We start from the raw sequence: 22,900 nt of genomic DNA, 5'->3' as shown, positions 1-22,900 counted from the left end.
AAGAAAAAAGGATAAATGTCTTTACCTTGGAGGGTCTCAGACATACAGCAGTAAGTTGGGAAGACAGAGACAGACAAAGTCACACTTTTAAACTTACCCTTCTCGGGTGTGTCGCCGGGTTTGGATTTGCAGATGGTGTTCACCACTTTTTGTTTGATCGTCTCCAAGCTACCAAAGTTCTTCACATTAAAGCGCCTCTCTGGGCTGCCAGTAATCTGCACGAGCTCCTGGTCATGGGCATTTCCGATGCCGACGGCAAAGATCTCAATCCCCAGAGCCCTGAGACGTTGGGCTGCACCTACCACATCATCCTGTGATTCGCCATCTGTGATCAGCACCAGATTCTGGGAGATCCCGGCAGATATACGACTTCCCCGTGATGCTTCAAAATATTCCCTGATGGAATCCAAGGCCAGTCCAATGTTGGTTCCTCCATCACTCTTCTGCATATCCAGGATGTGCTTGGTCACTGATTGTTCAGAGTAGAACTGGTTGAGGTAAAACTCATCCTGTAATCTGCTACTGAACTGGGCTAGTCCCACACGCACTAAATCTTCACCGACTTTAAAGCTGTTCACTAACTCAATTGTGAAATTCTTCATGATGGTGTAATCCTCCCTGCTGATGCTGGAAGACTGGTCAACAAGGAAGACCAGGTCAGCCTTCTCTTTTTCACAAACTGCAAACGAAAAGAGAGAAATGTCCTGATTGATACGTGGTGCACTTCATGCTGCTGTCTTCACTGCATGTCTAGAAACATTCTTAGAGGATTAACTGAAAAACTGCTCTTTTATTGGCTTGGGTTAATCCTCTACAATGTAAATTTAAAACTGAGTTTAAGATACATTAACTTCCAATATGTACAACTACTGTGCACCAGGGTAACACTTCTACCTCTTACCTGGCTTGGTGGCATTGCAGAGAACTTCAGTAACATTGTTGAACAGAGTTTCCAGGGCTTCAAATTTGTCCACAAAGAAAACTCTGGACTTGTCATGACCAGCCATGATCTCTAGCTGAGTGATGTTCGCTCCCTTAACGCCGATACTGAAGACGCTGATCCCTTTGTCTCGCAGTGCCTCTGATGGTGCGACCAGGGTATAACGGTCAGTAGCGTCGCCATCTGTGATCACCATGAGAATCTGAGGCACCTGGAGAGCAGCTCGACCACCATGTTCAGCATCAAAGAATGGTAAAGAATATTTTAAGGCTTTTCCAGTGTAGGTGTCTCCATTTGGGGACTTCAGTGCTTCAATTGCTTGACGGACCTCTCGCTTGGAGCTGTACTGCTTCAGAGTGAAATTGCATTCGGGTTCGTTGGAGAAGATAATGACCCCGAAGCGAGTCAGGTTTTTACCAACTGTGGATTGATTCACCATTGACTCCATAAACCTCTGCATGCTTTTAAACTCAGTCTCGTTTATGCTTGTGGAACCATCCACCAGGAAAATGATATCAGCCCTCTCTGTCTTCTTACACTCTGGAAATAAAACCACAAAGAGCAAATAGAGTCAGAGGAAAGACATTTAAACTTTATTTATAATCTACATTATAATAGGTCAGTAAATTAAGAGAGCACTTCATATGCTTGTCATCTTACCCCCCTTCCAAAAAATGGATTGTTAGCCTGTTTACATGTTCGGCGTTGTAAGCTAGCAAACTGCTAACTATCAATCCAAGAGTCATTTGGGCTTTGTTTACAGGAGAGTACCTTTCAGCCTGTGCTACGTTTGGCAGCCAAAACCATTCATTTAAATTTCAGGACTTTCCATCCATTGTGACCTTTGAGGACTCCATGGGGACTGAATCTTATATTGAGCAGGACACCGTAGACAGGTTGCCAAATAAAGACAAACAACCTCTCAGGTTGACATTAAAACCACTTTAAAGTCTCCAATTAACCTAACCCCAATCTGCATGTCTCTGGACTGTGGGAAGAAGCTGGACTACCTGGAGAAGCACATGCACACATGGGGGGAACATGCAAACTCCACAGAGAGAGTGGATTCAAAATAAGAACCTTCTTGTAGGTAACCCAGAAGTGAGCATCACTCAGGGTTACAAAGAGGGTATACAAAGTCTTACTCTCACCTCTCGATGGATCACAGAGCTCCATAGCCACCTGGCTCTCCAACTCCTGCAATGCGTCAAAGTTCTGCTCAGCATATACCTTGTCTTTTGAACCGCTGATCTCCAGCAGTTGGGTGGTGTTAGCATTCATAACTCCAATGGCATAGATAATCACTCCCTTGGCTCTCAGAGCCTCTGCGGGTCCTTTGACCAGATCTTGGGCCTCACCATCTGTTATCACCACCAGCCTCTGGCTCAAATCAGGACGGCCTCCTCTGCTTGCATCAAAATACTGCGACACATCTGTGATGGCTTCACCCGTGTGTGTGCCTCCACCAAGCTGCGTCATATCATCAATGGCTTTGGACAGGTCCTCTTTGCTGTAGTGGCGGTTGAGCGGGAACACAAGTATTGGGCTTGTGCTGAACTGCATGACACCAACATGCACCTCGTTCTGCGCGATTATGGACTTGTCAATGACAGATTTCATGAAGCCTTTCATTTTATTGTAGTCCTGGTAATCGATGCTCCCTGAGCTGTCAATCAAAAAGAGGAGGTCGCTTGGTCTGCCTTTGCAAGCTGTGGACACAGTAGCACAGATATGTTAGTGTCTATTCTGCTGTTTTCAAGGGTGTAATAGAGCTTAAATGTATATTTAATAACAGAATCCTTTCAGCAATAATTAAAGTGCAACACACACCAGCCACATCATGGAGCGCTACATCATTTACTTTTCTACTAGTGTAACACTCCCTGAATAGAGATGGAAGGAGGAGTCAGATTACAGTCAGTGATTTGAGCTAATCTGCAGAACAAATGAGAGTAAAGAGCATTCTGGGAAACAGAACAGTATAATATATTTTGATATTCAACTGTCGATAAAGATTAATGGATGCCCAATTGCTCTATGTGTAATGGCATTGACCACAAACTACATCATCTGCATTTAAATCCAGCTTCTGACCATTCTTATACGTCGTTTCCCATCATGCTACTTTAAGAGTCTGCCATTTCCCCACGATCAGCTGTCCTATAAAAGCAAGTAGGTGCAGGTGAGCGGATGTTGCGGGAGTGTGTCGCTCTTGTACTTTAAACTCCTGTAGAGAAAATGGTTCCTCACCATTTGGAGAACAGATGTCTGTGATGATTTCATCCTTGATTGGCTTTAGGGCATCAAAATTATTGACAAAGAACATCTTCTTTGAATCACTGGCAATCTCAAGCAGCTCCTCTTGATCTGCACTTTTCACCCCGATGGCATAGATAATGATGCCCTGGGCCTTCAGTTCACTCGCCGGAACCTTGACCTCATCAGCAGATTTTCCATCAGTGATGACCACCAGGTACTCAGGGACTTTGTGTCCTCGGGTGGTCTCCGCTCTGTCAAAATGTGAGCTCATGAATTTCAATGCTTTTCCTGTCTCTGTCCCGCCTCCTATTTGTTTGATTCCCTCCACTGCTTTCTCCAATGTGCTGGCATCCATGTGAGTTGTCAGATCAAACTCTAAGTTTGGTGAATCTGCATATTTTGCCACTCCTACACGGACATGATCTGGGCCAATGCGGAAGGTTTTAAGAAACTCTATGATGAACTTCTTCATGTCATTGAAGTCTGAGGGCCAAATACTTCCTGAGTGATCAATCAGGAAGAAGATATCTGCTTCATCGGTTTGTACACACCCTAGAAAGGAGAAGGAAACATATGGTTAGTTCTTTTTCAAATGCATCCTGAAGATGATCTCTTTATTTTGAAGAACTGTTAATGTTGGATGCTTTAAAGACTCTTAACAAACCTGGAAATATTATTATTATATTTGTGTATAATGTAGATATTCAAGTAAACAAAGTGAACTATTTAAAAGAACACTGGTACAGACCTTCTTTGATATCAGTTCTTCTTGTTTGGACGGAGACGGCTTGACGTAGAATGTTAACGCAAAGAACTTTCTGCAGGTTCTGTTCCAGAGATTTCAGTTTGACAAAACTGTCAACAATAAACACATGCTTATTGGCGGGATGAGACGCCATCTCTGCCAGCTCGGCCCGGTTGGCATTTTGGACTCCAACAGAGTAAACAGTGACTCCAGCCCGACGGAGGTAAGCTGCTGCTCTGCTCACATTGTCCTGGGATTCCCCATCAGTGATCACGACCGCCACCTGCTGAACGCCACTCCCTATCCTGCTTCCTCTCGCCTCGATAAAGACATTGTCTCGTGTGTAATTTAGTGCCGCTCCAGTCTTTGTATTACCTCCATTGTACGGCAGAATTTTGATGAAGTTCAGCAGTTCCTCCTTGTTATCGAAGGTGTCGAGGTAGATGTTTGCTTTGGGCTTGTCACTGTAAGACACGATGCCAACTCTGACTTTGGATTCACTGACTTCAAACCCACTCACAATTGAGTGGAGGAAAGTGCGGACAAGTTGGAAGTTGGAAGTTCCGATGCTCCAGGACACATCAACAATGAAAACGATGTCGGCAAATTTTGCTGCTTTGCAATCTGTGAACAGAGTGAGTGATCATTAAGTCATCAATAACAATCTATTTGTGAGCCACTCAACAATTCATTTACCATTCAAGATATCAGATTCAGAGCAGGAATATGAAATTCTTCATACAATCTGCAAAAGTTGCAGATCCGTCCTGCCAGAGGAAGACATACAGAAACAGGTGCTGTCGCCAGGCAGCTTTTTCAGACAGTATTCAAGCTATGAGACATTTGTTAGCTCATTTCAATTGCTTCCAATTAAACGTCAAAAAGTCTGCCCAAAATCATCAGCCTGTCTTAAACACCCTTCAACGTCACGCAGAAAGAAGATTCGCCCGGCAGATGTTTAAGCCTTTTCTTAGTGTAACAACTTTTACTTGTTCTATGAAACTGATCAACAGGAGCACTACAACGAGAATCAGGGTTTTGGTACTTCTGTCAGTAGAACAGATGCTTCATGTTAGTCACCTACTCTGTGTACCTCATGCAGGCTGTTTAAATTGGTTTCCTGCATAAGATGAAAAGGGCAACAGCAAAAAAGTTGTTGCAGATTATTTATTGGAGATATGGTCCTGTGAAATCTTCCACGCCTGAAATGTTAACCTAGAAGTTACTGTTTGACCTTTTCTGGCAAAACAGGAATAGGATGACCTTGGATCCAGGTTGGATCTCTACTTGTGATTCATCAGTTTGAGAAATGTTGAGCTACAGCCAAAACCACTCACCTCCAGTAGGAGTTGCTTCCTGGTCCTGTTTTTCAAAGAGAGCTCTCAGTACAGGTACAGCATTGCTGATAGAATCGTAGACATATGGTGCCGTGGCTATGACACGCATATCTGTCGATGGAGTGAAACTCATCCCGACCACAGTTACTCCTTCTGCTTTGACCTGACGAGACTGCTTATACACAGGATCATTTGACTTCTTTCCACCAATAACAACCAGATACTGTTGGTATCCTTGCTCTGCACGACCTCCTGCTTCAACGGTGAAAAACTGAGTGCTTGCATTCTGCAGTGCACCGCCCAGGTTACACGGCTCTTTAGGTTTCAGTGGACGCAGGCGGAAACGCTTAACAGCGGCCAGGGTCTCTGCCTTGGTTTGGAAAGTGTTGAGATAAAATTCTACCTTGGTATCTTGAGCATACTGAGCCAAGCCAAAACGGTAGGCAGATTCTCCGACTTTAAGTTGATTGATCAGTCGGTTGAGGAGGTTCCTGATCTGCTGAAACTCTGCTTGACTTAAGCTGCTGTCCACGAGGAAGAAAATGTCTGAAAACCTTTCTGCCAACGCTGAAAGAAAAGAAACCAAAAGAAACAGTCATGAGTTCTGTTATTACAAGAGATCAACCTGCCAGGAAAAAAAAAGCAATTAGAAATGATACAACTTTTGAGTGTGTCTTAATTAGAACACAATCATTTGAAATCCTACTGAATCTTTAGATAAACTCATCATCTTTGCCTTAAAATGTGAAAATACTGATAAATCTGAATCAGGAGATGTTCCAATGAACTTACATTTTCATTTGAACTCGAATGATCCGATATCTCTTTAAGTGTTTTTATGGCAGGTGCAATATTCAGTTTATTCTGCATCATTATGCTGCGTCTTACATAATACGTCCTTGTGTCCTGTTTTTACAATGAACTGCTCTGCAGCTGCTGTAGCACTGTGGCTCTACACAAACTTCCCCATGGGACAATAAAGTATATTTGATGATTTACTTTTCACATCTTAACAGGAATGTATTCCAGCAGTTACTAGTGAGAGAAATAGACTTTTTCTTAAAAGTCACAAAGGCTGTTGATTTTCAAATTAACGCTTTCTGGAAAAATTTGTTTTGAGTTTCAGAAAATAAACCAACAATTTTCTAGAATCAGGGAAAATTCTTTGACTGGATTAAAACTGTTAATGTAGCACAGGGAGGAGATCTCTGCCGGGCAGAGGAATCCTTTCTGTTCCCACGATTAACTTTCATTTACAGTAAGTTCAATACCAAAAACAACCTCTCTATCTTAATGTTGCATATTTTGGCCAACACTGCATTATTGCTGGCCAACCTCCCACATCCCTGGAACCAGAGAGTGAAAGATGAATCACTACAGAACCATCACGTCTGAAGACTCAAAGCATCGGAAATGTTACATGGAAAAACTAATTTATAGGACATTCTTTGTAATTCAGTTCAGCTTGAGATAAAATAAGTCGTCACATCTGGATTATTTTAGGCCGATTACGGGACTGTGGTTAAGAAGTCAGTATTCTGACTTATCTGAGACAAAACATGTGGATGCACCTATAACCAGAGCCAGCAGTGATGGTAAGGTGGACCTACATCTGCGTCATTGCTGCCAGGTAAAAACTACAGAACAGCAATTTCAGCTGGTGTTAAGTGGTTCTGAGTGTTATCATTTTGCTGCTGAAGATGTGTCTTATAATCCTTCGCCTTACCTTGTCTCCGATCCTCCATGGAGACACAAACAGTTTGCAGTAGGACCTCTTTCAGCGCCGCGAGAGCTTGGTAACTATGGATGGTGAATTGGAAGCGCTCTGTAGGTCTGCTGGCGATGGACTGAAGCTCATTTATGTTGGCATTTCCGACCCCGATGGCGAAAACAATCACCCCGTGCTTCCGCAGGCGCTTAGCCGGCTCTATCACATCATCTGTGGAGTCCCCATCTGTGATGATCACAGCGATCTGAGGCACTCGTTGTGCGGCGCGGCTCCCGGCCGCTTCTGTAAAGTACGTGTCAATGAGGAAGTTGATGGCCTTGCCGGTTTGAGTGCCGCCTGCTCGGTAGGGAAATGCGTCTATTGCATTAAGCAGGGATTGCTTGTCCATGTGATCCTTCAGCAGGAACTCCTGGTGAGGTTCATCACTATACTGTGCCAAGCCAACCCGAACTTTGTCACGGCCAATGTCCAGACCTTCGGCAACACTGCGAATAAATCTCTGACCCTCCTGAAAGTTAGGGATGCCGATGCTGGAGGAGCCGTCGACGAGGAAAACGACGTCGGCCACAGTAGCTTTGGCACAGTCTGGACAGGAGGAAGAACAAAGTCAGAACATGGAGCAACAAGGTCAGGAACACGTCTGTGTGCATGTGACCATTAGAAGCCACATAAAACCTCGGTAGTGCTCCTTCACTGGAAAGACATTGTTAATGTGAGTCAAACATTAAATCAACCTGCATTCACAGCTCTCAATAAATGAGTATGGATCAGTTGTGTGTAGGATTATGGACAAAATAACACCTTAGAATATTATAGATTCGGGAAAAAACACAAAGTAGAGGTATTAACACTTCGTTGACTGCATCAGTGAAAACAATAAAAGCTCTCATATGGTGGCACGTGGAGCAACAATAAGGAAATATTGATTTCTGAATGACGTAATGGTCCAGACTCAGGGAATTACATGATATGAATGAAAGCTCCAGAAAAGCTACTGAATTGTTTTCCGTCAGAGATAAAATCCCAGGTTGTTCTGTTATTTGTCCAAGTTTTAAAACTCAAATGACATTAGAGTAAATTCTGTTGACCTTTGAATTTCTTTGGACAACAACCAAAAAGTAATAATTTGCTCTGACCACGGCTTAAAAAGAATACTCAAATCAGGAAATGGCCGCCTGCACAGTGGTATGACACGTTTTACCTTGAGACAATTGCAGGAGTTGTCGTTTGGCTTCTTCCACGGTCGTGCACAGCGTCTGGACAATGCTCTGAGAAATTCCCTGCAGAGCAGTGAAGTCAGACACGCTGTAGACATGCTGGCTGTGCGGCTCATTCGCTATCTCTTTCAGTTGGTCTTCGTCTGCATCTTTGATACCGATTGCATATAAAACTATTCCCTTACGCTTCAGATCTTGGGCGTGGGACTCTACATTGTCTTGTGATTTGCCGTCAGTGATCACCACAGCTATCTGCGGCACCTTCTGGTTAGCCCGGCTCCCGGCTCTCTCCACAAAGTGCTCTTTCATCATAAAGTCCAAGCCCTGTCCTGTCTGGGTGCCGCCCCCCATGTAAGGTAACTTGCTGATGTGCTTGAGGATGTCTGCCTTGTCCTGATAGGTGTTCAGTAGGAACTCGGTGCGAGGTGTGGTGCTGTACTGGACCAAGCCAATGCGAACGTGGTCAGACCCGACATCGAAGCTGTTGACCAGCGTGTAAAGAAACTGACGGATCTGCTCGAAGTTCAGGGTACCGATGCTCCACGACCCGTCCACCATGAAGATGATGTCAGCTACGGCCTCTTGTGTGCAGACTGAGGGGGAAGGTGGTCAAGTCATGGAGAATCAGGGCTTGGAGCTAAAAAGTCAAAAGGTGCTACAAGGAAAGCTCTCACTTATCAAGCGTGCCAGAGGTGCAGCGGGATTGACAGATAAAAGAGTGCAAGTGTCGCTGCCCACGTGTGAAAGCCAAGAGCTGCAGGGTTTCAGGTTGAGATGGATTTCTGGACAGCAGCAGGGGGCTTCACTGAAAGGACTTACCTTCAGGTGGAAGCAGAAGCGTGAGGAAATGAAAACAGGAAGTTGTGTAGCTGGAGTGCTGATCCAACGCTACTTCTCCTTCAGTGTTTCCTCTTGTGTTCACCACAAGGTCTCAGTTCATCACCTCATCTCCTACAAACCTTTTATTCATGAGCATCGCTGCATCAATATTCATTTGACCTTAATAGTTTTCTCAGATGTTTTCCTTAACCTCAGTACGTTTGGTCAAATATAAGTTGATTGATTGAACAGAAGAAATAACATCAGTACAGGTTAAGATAAATCAAATGAATTGTAATCTTAACTGCTGCTGTTGTTAAAACTGAATCTTGAAAACAATGATCTGAAAGCATTTGTGCTCTTGTGAAACAGTTAATGCATCATATCCGTGTGCTCAGCAGAAAAATCATTCCTGTGCAGGGTTAGTCATTGAGCTTGAATGTTTATAACATACACGAACATGCATTTCTGTAGAAAGTGATCTTACACAGGTTGGGGGCTGATGTAAACAGTCACGTACGCTGTGATCCTTTACGTGATGGTATGCAGGAAGTTAAGTCATAGCTGCATAATCACACCCACCTGTTCTCTGAGCAGTGTTACCATAGAAACACGCTGCTATGATGAGGCCGAGGAGAAGACGCCGCCTCCCCTCCATGTTGGCTGAATGGCTCTCGGGTTTCTCTCTTCCTAAAGCACAAAGACAAAGACGGCCATAAATAAATGGAACCAGAGAACTAATCTGTTTCCCATCTGGAGGTGCTCACAGCCATTGGGGGGGGGGGCAAACCCACTATGACTGTGTTACATTAAACCCTTCCGAGGGATAAAGACACGTCTGAACTGTGGTGCACAACAAACAGGTTCTCACAGTTGAACATTTGGGGGAAAAGACCCATTAAAAGAGGAATTTACTTAAAACTTTTATGTGTGTGCCAAGGAAATCAGTCAACACTGTCAAACGCAGCATCTGGTGGTGGCAGAAGAATTCACATGATTTGGTTCAACTATGTGAATCTACTCAGCCTCCATATGGAGCGCGTGAGCTCGTGGAAGTCACAATGTCACTGATGCACGGGGAAGGAACTTATCAGACCAGATGACAGAATCAAACAGTTTGAACCAAACTATAACCTTTAGAAATGCTTTCATTTGGGTTGGATGTCTTTTCTCTTTGGTTAGATATTTGTTTTGTTGTGTAATTCCTGTTTGACCAGCTGATTCACAGGCTGAGACATTTGGTCCGTCCTCCTCTCTGAGGATCAGACATAGTCTCTAGTTCTGTCTGGGATCAGAAGCATCGGTGACTTCCAGAGTGAGTAAAGTGGGCGTCCTGTGCAGTTCTGGTATAAAGACTGAAATGATGCGTCTTGCATCGTCTCCTCCGAGGATCATACAGTGACTAAATCATGAAGTGAGCCAGTGAGTCATCTAGTGTGTATTACAACAGAGAGTGTTACCAACACTCTTTTCTTTAGAACTGTTTATGTATCTGATGGTAGTTCAGGTATTTATCATTATGGAAGATATGACGGATTAACAGAAGCAAGAACTTTTCTATCTCAAATCTAATTTTGTTTCTGAGCCAAGGACCCAACAAGACGGACAGTATTCTGAGGACACCGTCATGTTTGACCCTTGGAATATTTTGACCTCGTCTCTTTTTGCACTTCGACCGGCTTAAGTGAAAAAAATCAACACGCAAATAAAAATAAGTGAGGATAAAAAAACAAACTCATGACACAGAACTGACGAGTCGTCCCATGATCGTCCTGATGTCTTCTGTCATTGAACTATAGAGCTGCTCACTGTGGGAACTGTTGGTGTTTATTTCAAATTAACTCTATTTTGTTGTTTCTTACTCCTTATTCCTCCTCATTCCTTACAGCTTCGCTCTCACATCTTTCCACTGCACCCAAACACTCAGGCCTGGAGCCTCCCATGTGACTAAACTGGTCCTGGATGATACTGGATCTGTTTTTCAGCAGAATTACTGAAGTACTGAACATATTTCCAGTGAAGTCGGTGGGAGGGCAGGACATGGACCAAGAAAGAACTCTGGGACCAAAGGAGGATCTAGGTTAAGAACAATCCCACATATTTGAAGGCCTGATATCTATGAGTGTGTGTGTGATTCAGTGGTTGAATGTGAGGGGACTGAGCTCTACTGAGAGACATTCAGCCAGATGTTCTCACATCTGCACCTGTGCAGACAAGTCCTGATAGACACCATCTGTCCGGAGGACAGTAAATCTCCATATTGGCAGAATTCATTTCTTCAGACTTGTCTCCTCATGAATAAGATCAGTGGAGACAGCTGGACAACGGATGTGCTAACACAGACGTGCAACGACAGCGTGATGTGACCATGTGGGACACAAAACAAACCCCGACGGCTGAAACCTCTAAACTCAGTCTTACAGCAGTCTGTTGGATTGAAGCGTCCAAAAGTCTCAGTTACGATAAAAAGACTGTGTTCAGTGTTTCCATCTATTTCAACTCAGTGTAAAGGCCACGATGTTCTTGCTTCTCTAAACAATCACAGATGCTGAAGCTGTCAGGACGACCGTCTCAGTGTCCTCCACCCTGTTCAGGCTGTGAAGGGTTAAGGCTGCATCAGGACATTAAACGTCAGGTTTCCCTGAGCTTCCTAACATTCAGTGTAGAGAAGCTGTGTCTACATCACTCAGAACAAGGAGCAAGTTGTTTTTGCCTTCACCTGAATAAGGTGAGAGGGTTTTTTGGAGCGTAGACTCAGAGATTCAGCCTCGTGGACGTGGCTGCGACTTGCTTCTGCTCTGTAGTTGCACATAATATTCCACCACTGTGACCTTCACATCCTCTGAGGCTGAAGAGAGATTTTAAAAAAGTTTTGGATTTCACACCATGTTCCAGCCGATTCATTTCAGAGAAACTCGGCTGTGAGTTGTTTCCAAGGTGTGTGGGATTAAAGAGAATTTCTTGAGAAATCCCCCCCCCTCTGTCCTCCAGGCATTTCAGTGTGAGAGCAGCTGAGTAAATGTGATAATCACCAGCTCTTGTACATTAATGCTCAGTGTTAAACCTCCATCTATGTAATGGACCCCCCCCCCCCCCACATCTTTAAGTCTGTGTTTAATCATCAGCTAAATGGCAGAGGCCCCGAGGGTGAGGGGAACGGGGTTCGCTCAGATGGGAAGCATGTGAAGGTAATCACAACACGGCGCTCCACTCACAGGCTGATTGCCCTTTTATGCGTCCGAGTCTATATACATGGACCTCCGCGCTTCACTCCAACCTTATTTATTTAGCCAGAGATTGTATGGATGTTCAGAGAAATGAGGGGCCTCATTGTTTAGAGCTCCGGTCCAAACTAAAATCAGGCTTATAGCACAAAGCAGAAGGTTCTGGAGAAACATAAGGATTTCCTCTTTGGTCCAGATGTTCTCTGGAGGTCGACTGAGGGACGATATCCGTACCCTCAGAAAGGACAAACTGAAGGTCGAGAAAAAATCCTTTCAGATCAGACGGGGAAGTCTGTAACACCAAGAGTCCAACAGGGACTGAAAATATTCAGACGATCGGTGACAAAGTATAAAGAGATGAACGACCGTTTCCTCCCGATGAAGAAACCACACGCTGCCATGGTGGTGGCGTGGTGATGTCAGTGTAGTAGTGATGGAGGAGCGGACGCTTTATCTTCCTAACTGCACATGGAACAATTGGACTTATGTCTCTACGGTGACAAACTATTCTTCAGGCAGGAATATCAGATAAACCCCATAAACACAATGAGAGTGCAGCTCTACTGATCTTTTAAAGGATCACACCGCTCAGTCCTGTGGAAGCTCTACCAGTCCTCTGGCTTCTCTTATTGAACATTCCAGCACAGAGACACTGAGGACAATCAACAGTTTGTGTGATGGACGACACATGAACTCCAACTGCAGCTTCAATGCTCCAAAATCCACATCATGGAAGCTGATCCAGGGTTTTCCCATCATGCAGCGCTGCAGCCGGTGGAGCGAGAACCATTCCGCTGTTTATGGTGGCTGCAAACAAAGAAGCGTCTGTTTTCACATCTGCTCGTAACTGGACGGTAGTTGTGCAAACTATATGTGACATTTAAGACGAAGGACACGACAGCTCATCTCAGTCGCCCCCTGGTGGCTGGCTGCAGTATCGGTCACAGATGTTTGTCAAAGATGTTTCTGTCATTTCAGGTCGTTCTTATCTCACAGTACGTTTACATGGGACAGCTCGATGCGATTAAGCCATATACCGATGTTGTCACTGAACGGACCGCTGTCACTTGTCTGAGTATATACGCGTTCAGAGAATTGAATAAATGGCCGGTGCATGGCTGACTCCGCTACACTATGTGGCGCTGTAGCCCTTTCAACAAGTGGTTGTAGAGCCACTTTTGGTTGACCTACACGTCACAGTGTTAAACATATTTATCTCTTGTACTTGGTTATGAATGAACCAGGTCTCCTCGTCCGTCCAGAAGTGAGTTGTTGATTTCCAGCCATGGTGTCGTTTGACCTTTTCCATCAACAACTACTATTTATTACCAGAGCCGTCTCCTTCCACTTCCTGGTGAAAGCCCTGGCGGACATTCTCGAGCATACGCAGGATGCAACATTCGATTTAGATACGATGGCTGAGTATACATGCCAACAACGAACGACTTATCTAAGTGTTCTTTTCCGATTTTGAGATGTCCGTTATGGTCCTTTTTTTACCGATAGATCGGACTAAGGTGTTTACATGCATTTTAAAAGTCCAAACTCCGTCTTATACGATCAGAAATTCGGTTCTTTGGCTGCATGTAACTCCACTGAATGTGTGATCAAGTGTTTCTGATTTCTGTGGGGACATGTTGTCCATCTTTATTTATATGGTTTTAAACACTACCCACCAACCACCCAGATCCAGACATGGTGTAAAGGATCATCCAGTCAAATGTTACGTTGGCACAAGACTCTGCAGGATTTTACTGCAACAGCAGAAACTCAAAACAACAACGAGGAGGAGGAAGCAGGACTGTGGCGCCTGAAGTCTCCGAGCTCAGGGTCTCAGACGGCTGCTTCACAGGGTCGACCTGCAAAGCTGGAACCAGTTTGACTGATGTGGATACTTGACTGAAACCTCTTTCAATGAAGAACACAAATTAACAGGACCAATAACGAAGCTCGGAGCTGCTCACACAGCGTTCGTCATCAGGACTTAATTTCTTCAAGGACCCACCAAGAGGCAAATCTGCCCGAGGGCTAACCAGCACGCCAATCATGAGTGACCCCGGAAGGCCCAGATTGCTCCGACCTCGAAAGTTAGACTCACATCTTGAGAGCACATGTTTGAACAGAGAGTGGTGCAGCATGTCTGCTCCTCTGCTCCTGCTCGGTCTGATAATAATCTGAAAGCTGCAGAACATGGTCAACAGGGTAAATGTCCAGAGGACTGTCTCACTTGATTTCTGTTCTGAAGAATCAAACTGTTGATCTGAGACTGAACCTATAACACTCACTGACATTCTGTCAAAGATCCTCCATGATACTATAGACGGAGTTCGTCCAAGCCTGAGGCGATAATTTGTCTTTTTCCTGTTTCAACGTGAAAGAGATGCTCATGCACGAAGCTCCATGAAGAATAGTTGAGGTGTGGACGAACCCGAGCTCAGCCTCGGGGTAAACATCTAACACTTTGAGTTCAGTTACAAAGTGAAACAACTGGAAAAGTCAAATGAACGAATTAAATCCAAACACAGACTCAAACTCTTTAATTCAATGTCAGCTTCAACAACTCATCAATAATATGCAGCACTCACATAAAACCTAAAATAAAAGAGTCGTGACAGTCAACTCAAGTCGTAACGCTGATTAGATCCCTCAACATGAAGATGCACAGAGAACGTTTCCTTTAAGAAAATAACGATTAAAGATGTAAATAAAGATTGTCAGGGATTCTGTGGGTGTGAGCACAGCTTGACTCTGACAGCAGCAGCAGCACATTATTGAATAAACAGATGTAAAACATCCTACTGACAACTTCCAGGTGTCCACATACTTTTGGCCTGTTTCTACCATGCATTGTGACTATAAAGAGTTTCCATATGAGGGAGATGAGCTGAGATCCAGAGGTTTCATTGCTCATTACATCACAGCAGGAGGTCAAAGTTCACAATCTAACAAGTGTCTCTGCTCATATGTGCCAACTGTCCCGTCCCCAGCCTGAGCTGCACGTTCTGTAACGCCCACCAGAGACGGGGCCCCCTGGATGTGGCCCCTGCTGCTTAACATCACCAAACACAGCAGGGCTGAGGAGATTCCCTCCTCCCGTGTGATTTACCGATGGTGTTTGAACGGCAGATGTTTGTGCTCTGACTAATCTAAACCTGAGGACTTTGTTATTTCAATGTATGGAGGTGGTGTTTGGAGCAGAGCTCAGAGAAAACAGAGGTGCAGCTTCAGCTGCACTGTGAGTTCACGTTTCACACCAGAAACATTTCTCTTTATTTGGGAACTCACACACGTGGACGAGTTTTATATTTGTGTAAATGTTCAGTACGATAACTCGGAGTTGAGAAAACACAGATATTAAAGCTGACGTGTGGAGGTCGGGGGGGGGTGCAGTTAGTGACACAGTCATTCAGGAGGACAGATGATGACGTGATCAATAATTAAGTGTGTTGAATCTGAAGAGAAGTCGTTACATGAGACGAGCAGCTGTTCACAAGTGTTTACTGACGGCAGCCAGACCACATGAAGACCATCAGTCATTCAAACTACACCGTGTTAATCCTTCTGTTTAATACTCACAAGAAATATTTACTGAGGCCGAGAATATTGAGTGAAATATTGAGTATTACACTAAACAACCATTATCTGCTGTCATTCCGCCCAGTCACACCGAACAAGTCAAACAGTGGAGCGCGTGCCCTCGTCAGCATGTTCCCCCGCTCAGACTTCGGGAGCGAACGAGCCAACTCTCTGCTAATTGAAAAAACTTGGTGGTTTCCCAGAGTTCACAGCGAGCTCCTCTGGGGCTTTGAGCTGCCATAAAAAACAACAGGGTGAATAAGTTGCGGTCTAATGGTGTCGCAACTCAGACAAATTCTCTTGGGAACAGTGAGGGTGCAGAGGAATGAGTTCGGCGTCAGACTGTCGCCGATCAGACCAGAACTCCTTTGAGGATCAGTCCATTTCCTGTTTGACTCTTCAAAGCAGAGTCGTGGCATGAAAACACAAGAACTCATTTGAGATGTTCAAACTGTGAGGTGCTTCTACAGGGACGGGTGGACGGAGACACGCCAAGTAAAGACGCTAAGTGAAAGCTGCAGGTGCGTCCTCATCTCAGGAACATGTGGGGGACATTCAGGCGAGGGGTGGAGCCTGTAGAGCAGCAGGAGGCGGGACATTGTTTTTTTCACGTTCCTCAGAAAATACTCTGATGACAACATGAAAAGTCAAATCATCTTTGTGACATTTGAAGTTATGTTTAATTTTTCAGAACTAAACATAAGAAGAGAAAGACGAGGATCTGATTAAATGTCAATAATCGTCTCTTTAATATTATTTATTTTTGCTTTTATAGATTCAAAGACTCGTCATTATGATTTTGTTGCGATGCATCCTGACGTTAACTGAGGTTGTGTGTTGTTGTTGTGCAGCTTCTCTCTTTGTGTGGCAGCTCGGTCAAATCTAAGGGTTCGGGTTTCAACGCTCCACTGATGAGTGAAGATTGAAATCTGCAGGAAATTCCTCGTCATGAAGAAAAGCAGAAGAAAGTTGGGAGTTAATTTTGTCCACAAACATCCATACCAACGTCCCGTAGAAGGACTCACACACGACCACCAGCCTCAGCTATGAACCTCTATTGGCTCTAAAAGCCACAAACTCACCACAGAGACCACGAGTGTTGGAGACTGGAGCTCAAGAAGAAGAGAAATGTTAGCTCCATTGAACACACGAGCTTTTACAGCCGCTTGTTCACTGATGAATATTCAGAGTCAGGAGGAGGAGAGAGAAACCAAACAAGTGTCAGGCAGAGCGTGGCCTCAGACCAGTCTTCACACATGGACTGTGGAGGACGTCCAGAGTTCATGTGTGACAGCAGCTCGGGTCAGTGTCCACGATGAGGGACAGAGTCTTACCTGGTTCAGGCTCAAAGACACTTCGGCAGGACGGGAGGCTCAGAGACTCAGAAGATCCTGGATCACAAAACAAAGACGTTAGACACCAACCTCAGGAGTACTACTGTTATCAGTACTACTGCAAGTTCTGACACTATCAGTACTACTGCAACTTAAAATCTGAATATTAGTGTCCATGTAAACATACTCACTGATACTTCTGTCTTTACTCTGACTACTGTCACTACTCTTCTTTAATACCTCTACAGCTACAACTACTACCTCACCTCTGACTGTTGCTTTTACAGCTACTAGTAGTACTGTAAATACTACTTTTACTACTGAATGTATAAACAAAGGTTCCTGCTGTGCACACACATACATAAGTGTGTCAAACTCTAAACCTGTGAACAAATGAAGCTTTAGTCACAGAGTTGGTGTCCTGAGGCCTTTTCCTCCAGTGTGACCTGAACCTGTGGTTACCTCTTCTTGGGGGGCCCCTCTCAGCTCAGGGCCCCATAATGTAACTGCCTGCTCTGCCCACCCTGTTGAAACGCCCCTGGCTGGTACTCTGACAACTATTACTACCTGCATATTAGCCATCATCAGTACTGCTCCATCCCCACAAACACAAGTGTACTTCAGTAGTACTAGTACTCAAGGTTCCTTCATCCTGATGACTGATGCTGTAAAACCGCTGCGGTTTGGATTTGAAGCTCGGAGCGTTACTCTAAACCTCTGATCCATTAGTGTGAGCAGAGTTTATACAAACTATAGAAGAATCCAGATAAACAGGAAGAACACGGAGGTTATCAGCGGCCGGGTGGGTGTGTGGTCTGTTGTTTACATGACTTCACTAAATAGACCCAACATTTGGTCGGAGCAGTTTAGAACAACAGCGTCACACCTGCTCAGCGGCTCCGAGGCGAGCGTTACAAACAGGAAACGGGCTGATCCAGTTTCCTCTTTGATTAAGGTTCACTAAGTTTTCAACAACAAAATAAGTGTGAGGCTCTTCCACTTGAGGCTAATGACACATTCTCCATGTTGGTTGTTTAATCCATCTTTGGTCAGTGAGCCGACAGAAGCAGCTGAGGAGGAAACACGAGAACCTCCAGAGTGAAACATCTGAAGGGAGGAGCTGCTTCCTGATTCCTCAACAATCCTAATCTCATCATCTGATTGGTTCTCCTCACTAATGACTGGACATTTAGACTCTCGGACCAAATAAGGCCTCAGACATCGCTCTGTTATCTGTCATCTGTCACACACACACAGACATGGACACACACAGACACACAGACTCACACACACAGACAGACAGACACACAGACAGACACACACACAGCAGATCTATGATACACAAAGAGAAAATGAAGAAGGATTTAAACAGTGAAGTAAGTTCAGAGCAGTCGAGCTTTCAGAGGTTTGCTATAGAAACCATAGAGGAAGATCCTGGAACGTTAGAATCTCTAATCATTTGAATAATGTGTCTGTGACACAGTCCGGAGATAGTTAGCAGCTGTAGAAACAAGATTTAACAGAAAACACGTGTCGGATAAAGAATGATTTATCTCGTCAGAATAAAATAAATCACAATGACATTTTTAAAAAGGAGAAACCAATAGTTACTCATTTATTATTACTAAGATTTAAAGGCTTAAAGCATGACCAATGTTTCAGAAAGATAAATGTAGAAAGTTAAATCAGGAGAAATGTGCAGAGCTGCACTCCACCCTCTGTTCCACGTCTGTTTCTCACTTGTTCTTAATAAACAGCGTGAACCTGACGGCCTCGTTAGACACTGACACCGAGTCTGTTCAGTTAAGACTCAGTTTAACAAGGTGAAGTGAATAAAGATGAGGTCACTGTTGAGTGGCACAGACATATTTCAGTTCCCTGCAGGAGTGTTACGTAATGAAGACTATAGAGTTTTAAGAGAGAAGCAGCTCAGAGGTTTGAATCAGAAACAGATGAGGTGCAGATGGAGGGGGGGGGTCTCTCTTACATTAAGCAGAGCTGTGTGGAGCATGGACGCTCAACAGAGACAAAACTAAAACATGAGGGAGAACAAACTGATTTAAGATGTGACTTTATCTGCAGCTAGAGATTAGAGTTGTAACTATACCAAAGACAAAACAACGTAAACACAATAAACACACACAACACTGATAATGAAAAAAACAAACCACAGCAAATTCAATAAACACCGAAATAATGTAGTTTCTCTTTTGTCCCGTCACTTCACCACCGTGCCTCCTTTTATTTGTACTGTCACATTTAATCGTATATATATTTAAGACACTTAAACTTAGTGTGTGGATAAATGACAGGAAGTGTTTGTAGCCACAAACGTCCTCCGTCTCTCATCAGGAACCAATTCAAAAGACAAGTGCTCATAAAAAAAACTAGAAACACATTAACTGCAGTTAAATTTGTTTTTGAATCTCAAGCATCTTCGATAGTTTTGTCATTGCTGAACTTCTGTACAGTCTTTATACTCAAACCTCTTGAAAATATTCTTGGGTTGGATCCGCAACACGACAACATCAAGCATTGTTCTGGAGAATTTAAAGAAAACACATGTGGAGAATACTTGGACCCGACATGTGTTTTACATCGAGTTGTTAAAAAAAACTCCACACAGTGAGGACAGTGAGGACAGTGAGGACAGACTCTGAGCTGGAGGACTTATTCTAAAAGGAGCAGTCTGCTGGTTTTTCATGTTTTCACTCATTCTGCTGTTTTATATTCAACAAAATGTCTAAAACATGAAGGTTTGATTTAGAGGTGCAGTAAAGTAATGAAGTCAATGTCCACATTTGTTCAAGCCTCTCAAAAGTGAGATTATATATATTAATATTCCTGAAAATACATTGAATGTCTTTTACTTTTTGTTCTAACTCATTTTTTGAAAGCGCCACTTTGAGCTTGAAGAAACTGAGCAGAGGTTTTTCCTTTGTTTTACATTAAAAGATTCAGATGGTGAATCTAGAAAACAAAGCTCAGAGACGAAACAGATATCCGAGCGTCCTGCTCGTTGAAGCTAACAGCAGCCTGCTCAGTTCACAGTGATAAAAACAAAAGGTCAGAGTCAGAGATGATAAATCAAATCACTTAAAAAAAAGACCAGAGTGTCTCATTGAAGACGTTTGAACAAAAGAACAGAATCTGCAGGAATTCATACTTTTACTTTGAATCCACCACAAACTGTTCAGTTCAAGGTTTTGTCTGAAAAACTCAAACTATTAAAACATTTGATTGGCTCACTGTGAAATCTGAATAACTTTCAAAGTCATGAAACACATTAAACCCAGCAGGAGACAGGAATGAATTCATGTGGATGAGGTTCTTCACTTTCTTAGGATCGGCCCGTCCCCCAGCAGCTCTGACCTCAAACCAATTAGCTTCATTTCAGGCTTTAAAGCCAAGAGTCCTGCAGACTGAAGGTGACAGGTAACACACACAAAGCTGCACATTCTCCATCCATGTCCCCAAGTCACATGTCACTGTTTATCATCTGCACACCACAGTCAAGGGAGTCACTTACTTTAGTGCCGCTCTGCGTCCGCACCCTCTGCAGCAGACCACACGAGTCCCACGGACATGTGGGGAGGTGCAGACTTGTTGCAGCAGACACCCCTCCCAGTCGTCCACTCCAACCAGAGCCCTCCACCCGGCAGCAGAGATGGAGGGAAGCAATTCTCCACAACTCCTCCTGGGAGGAAGGACAACCCGAGTTCTCAGGAACACAGGATGCTACTCACTCCGTGTTTGAGGATTCACAACAAAGATATATATATATATATAGATATATATATATATATATAGATATATATATATATATATAAATAAATAAAACATTGGTACGCTAACATGTTACTGATCACACAGTAAAGATGGACAACACAGTGGCTCCAAGAGTCCCCCTGGTGGCTGGCTGCAGTATAGCTCATAATCCCTCCTCCTCCATGTTAGCAGATGGGACATGGACCAAACTAAAGAATCAAAGTAGACGTTGAACAAATGTTTGTCAAAGACGGTTTCTGTCATTTTGTTTCTGATCAGTTTGGTTTTAATTAATTATTTAATGATTATGATTGACAGCTGAATTGAAACTAAAGCAGGACAAATGAACTATAATTGTAAGTTAATAATGATAATAATGATAATTTATTAATGAGATCTTCATCGTCTGTGCGTCCGTTGTAATATTTAGTGTTTTTGGATTGTGAGCCTGATAAACAACATTAAAGTGAGTGTTTTTCAAACTTTCTAATTAAATCATCATCATATCGTTTATCGTTAGAGACCGTCACTGAAACAATCACATCAAACTGTGTCACAACCAAACCCAACATGTCGGGGGGGAAGCTAGTTCAGCTCGTATGTTTTGTTTTATCACAATTTATTGATGTTGAAACTGTTCAATCATTGGTTCCCGCAGCCCCGCCCCCCCCAGGAAACGTGGCATGTGTCTCGTATGTTAAATGTTAAATTCATTCAGCAGATGCTCAGAGAACTTTATCTTTTTAATGTCAGTAACTACTGTGAACTTTAATTACAATAATCATATTCATATAACTACGTTTTCAGTCACACACAGAAGATAAGGACTCGGCTGATGAGGAGCAGATGATAAACAGGTTTTGGTCCAGACTTCCTGCAGCTGTAGAAGAAAAGTCCAGTGGAGACGTTTCTGCAACGAATTAGAAATAAAACGACCACAGTGTTTGTTTCAGGAGAATTTTCAACAACCTGGCAACCCACAAGTTGTCCCTGTTTCAAACGGATCCACATTCACATGTTAGTTCCACCACAGCCGGTCTCTCTCTCTTATTACTCTGACTTTAGAGCTGTGTTTCTATTTCACAGAACGTTTCCCAGCCTCACCTAAAAAACCGCAGAGCAGGGAGCCAACAGTGTGTCCGTCCAACACTGTGTCCAGCAGTGTGTCCGTCCAACAGTGTGTCCAACAGTGTGTACGTCCAACACTGTGTCCAGCAGTGTGTACGTCCAACAGTGTGTCCAACAGTGTGTACGTCCAACACTGTGTCCAACAGTGTGTACGTCCAACAGTGTGTCCAACAGTGTGTACGTCCAACACTGTGTCCAGCAGTGTGTACGTCCAACAGTGTGTCCAACACTGTGTCCGTCCAACACTGTGTCCAACAGTGTGTACGTCCAACAGTGTGTCCAACAGTGTGTACGTCCAACACTGTGTCCGTCCAACACTGTGTCCAACAGTGTGTACGTCCAACACTGTGTCCAACAGTGTGTACGTCCAACAGTGTGTCCAACAGTGTGTCCGTCCAACAGTGTGTCCAACAGTGTGTCCGTCCAACACTGTGTCCAACACTGTGTCCGTCCAACACTGTGTCCAACAGTGTGTACGTCCAACAGTGTGTCCAACAGTGTGTACGTCCAACACTGTGTCCGTCCAACACTGTGTCCAACAGTGTGTACGTCCAACACTGTGTCCAACAGTGTGTACGTCCAACAGTGTGTCCAACAGTGTGTCCGTCCAACAGTGTGTCCAACAGTGTGTCCGTCCAACAGTGTGTCCAACAGTGTGTCCGTCCAACAGTGTGTCCAACAGTGTGTACGTCCAACAGTGTGTCCAACAGTGTGTACGTCCAACACTGTGTCCAACAGTGTGTCCGTCCAACAGTGTGTCCGTCCAACAGTGTGTCCGTCCAACAGTGTGTACGTCCAACAGTGTGTCCAACAGTGTGTACGTC

The 22,900-nt window shown here is 44.0% G+C and overlaps 1 protein-coding gene across 6 annotated transcripts in view; it reads right to left on the bottom strand.

The window, feature by feature from the left end:
• Positions 1–22,900, bottom strand: part of col6a4a (collagen, type VI, alpha 4a) — a 39,391-nt gene that overhangs the window by 14,933 nt on the left and 1,558 nt on the right. For 2 of the 6 annotated variants that reach the window (XM_069536825.1, XM_069536826.1), the window contains exons 3-12: positions 17,181–17,237; positions 9,629–9,736; positions 8,212–8,820; positions 7,008–7,595; positions 5,282–5,848; positions 3,948–4,568; positions 3,191–3,751; positions 2,092–2,649; positions 902–1,480; positions 98–679 (exon numbers count right to left, since the gene is read on the bottom strand). In XM_069536825.1, the coding sequence (XP_069392926.1) occupies positions 98–679; positions 902–1,480; positions 2,092–2,649; positions 3,191–3,751; positions 3,948–4,568; positions 5,282–5,848; positions 7,008–7,595; positions 8,212–8,820; positions 9,629–9,736; positions 17,181–17,237 (4,830 nt within the window). Of the gene's footprint in view, positions 1–97; positions 680–901; positions 1,481–2,091; positions 2,650–3,190; positions 3,752–3,947; positions 4,569–5,281; positions 5,849–7,007; positions 7,596–8,211; positions 8,821–9,628; positions 9,737–17,180; positions 17,238–20,709; positions 20,848–22,900 lie in introns of those variants that run through there. The other 4 variants (XM_069536827.1, XM_069536828.1, XM_069536829.1 and 1 more) reach the window with 4 other exon arrangements.

The sequence above is a fragment of the Paralichthys olivaceus genome, chromosome 13 (assembly GCF_024713975.1).
Source record: "Paralichthys olivaceus isolate ysfri-2021 chromosome 13, ASM2471397v2, whole genome shotgun sequence".
In the NCBI taxonomy this organism is placed as follows: Eukaryota; Metazoa; Chordata; class Actinopteri; order Pleuronectiformes; family Paralichthyidae; genus Paralichthys; species Paralichthys olivaceus.
Note: the sequence above shows the minus strand (reverse complement) of the source record. Positions and strands in the feature narration are given on the sequence as shown.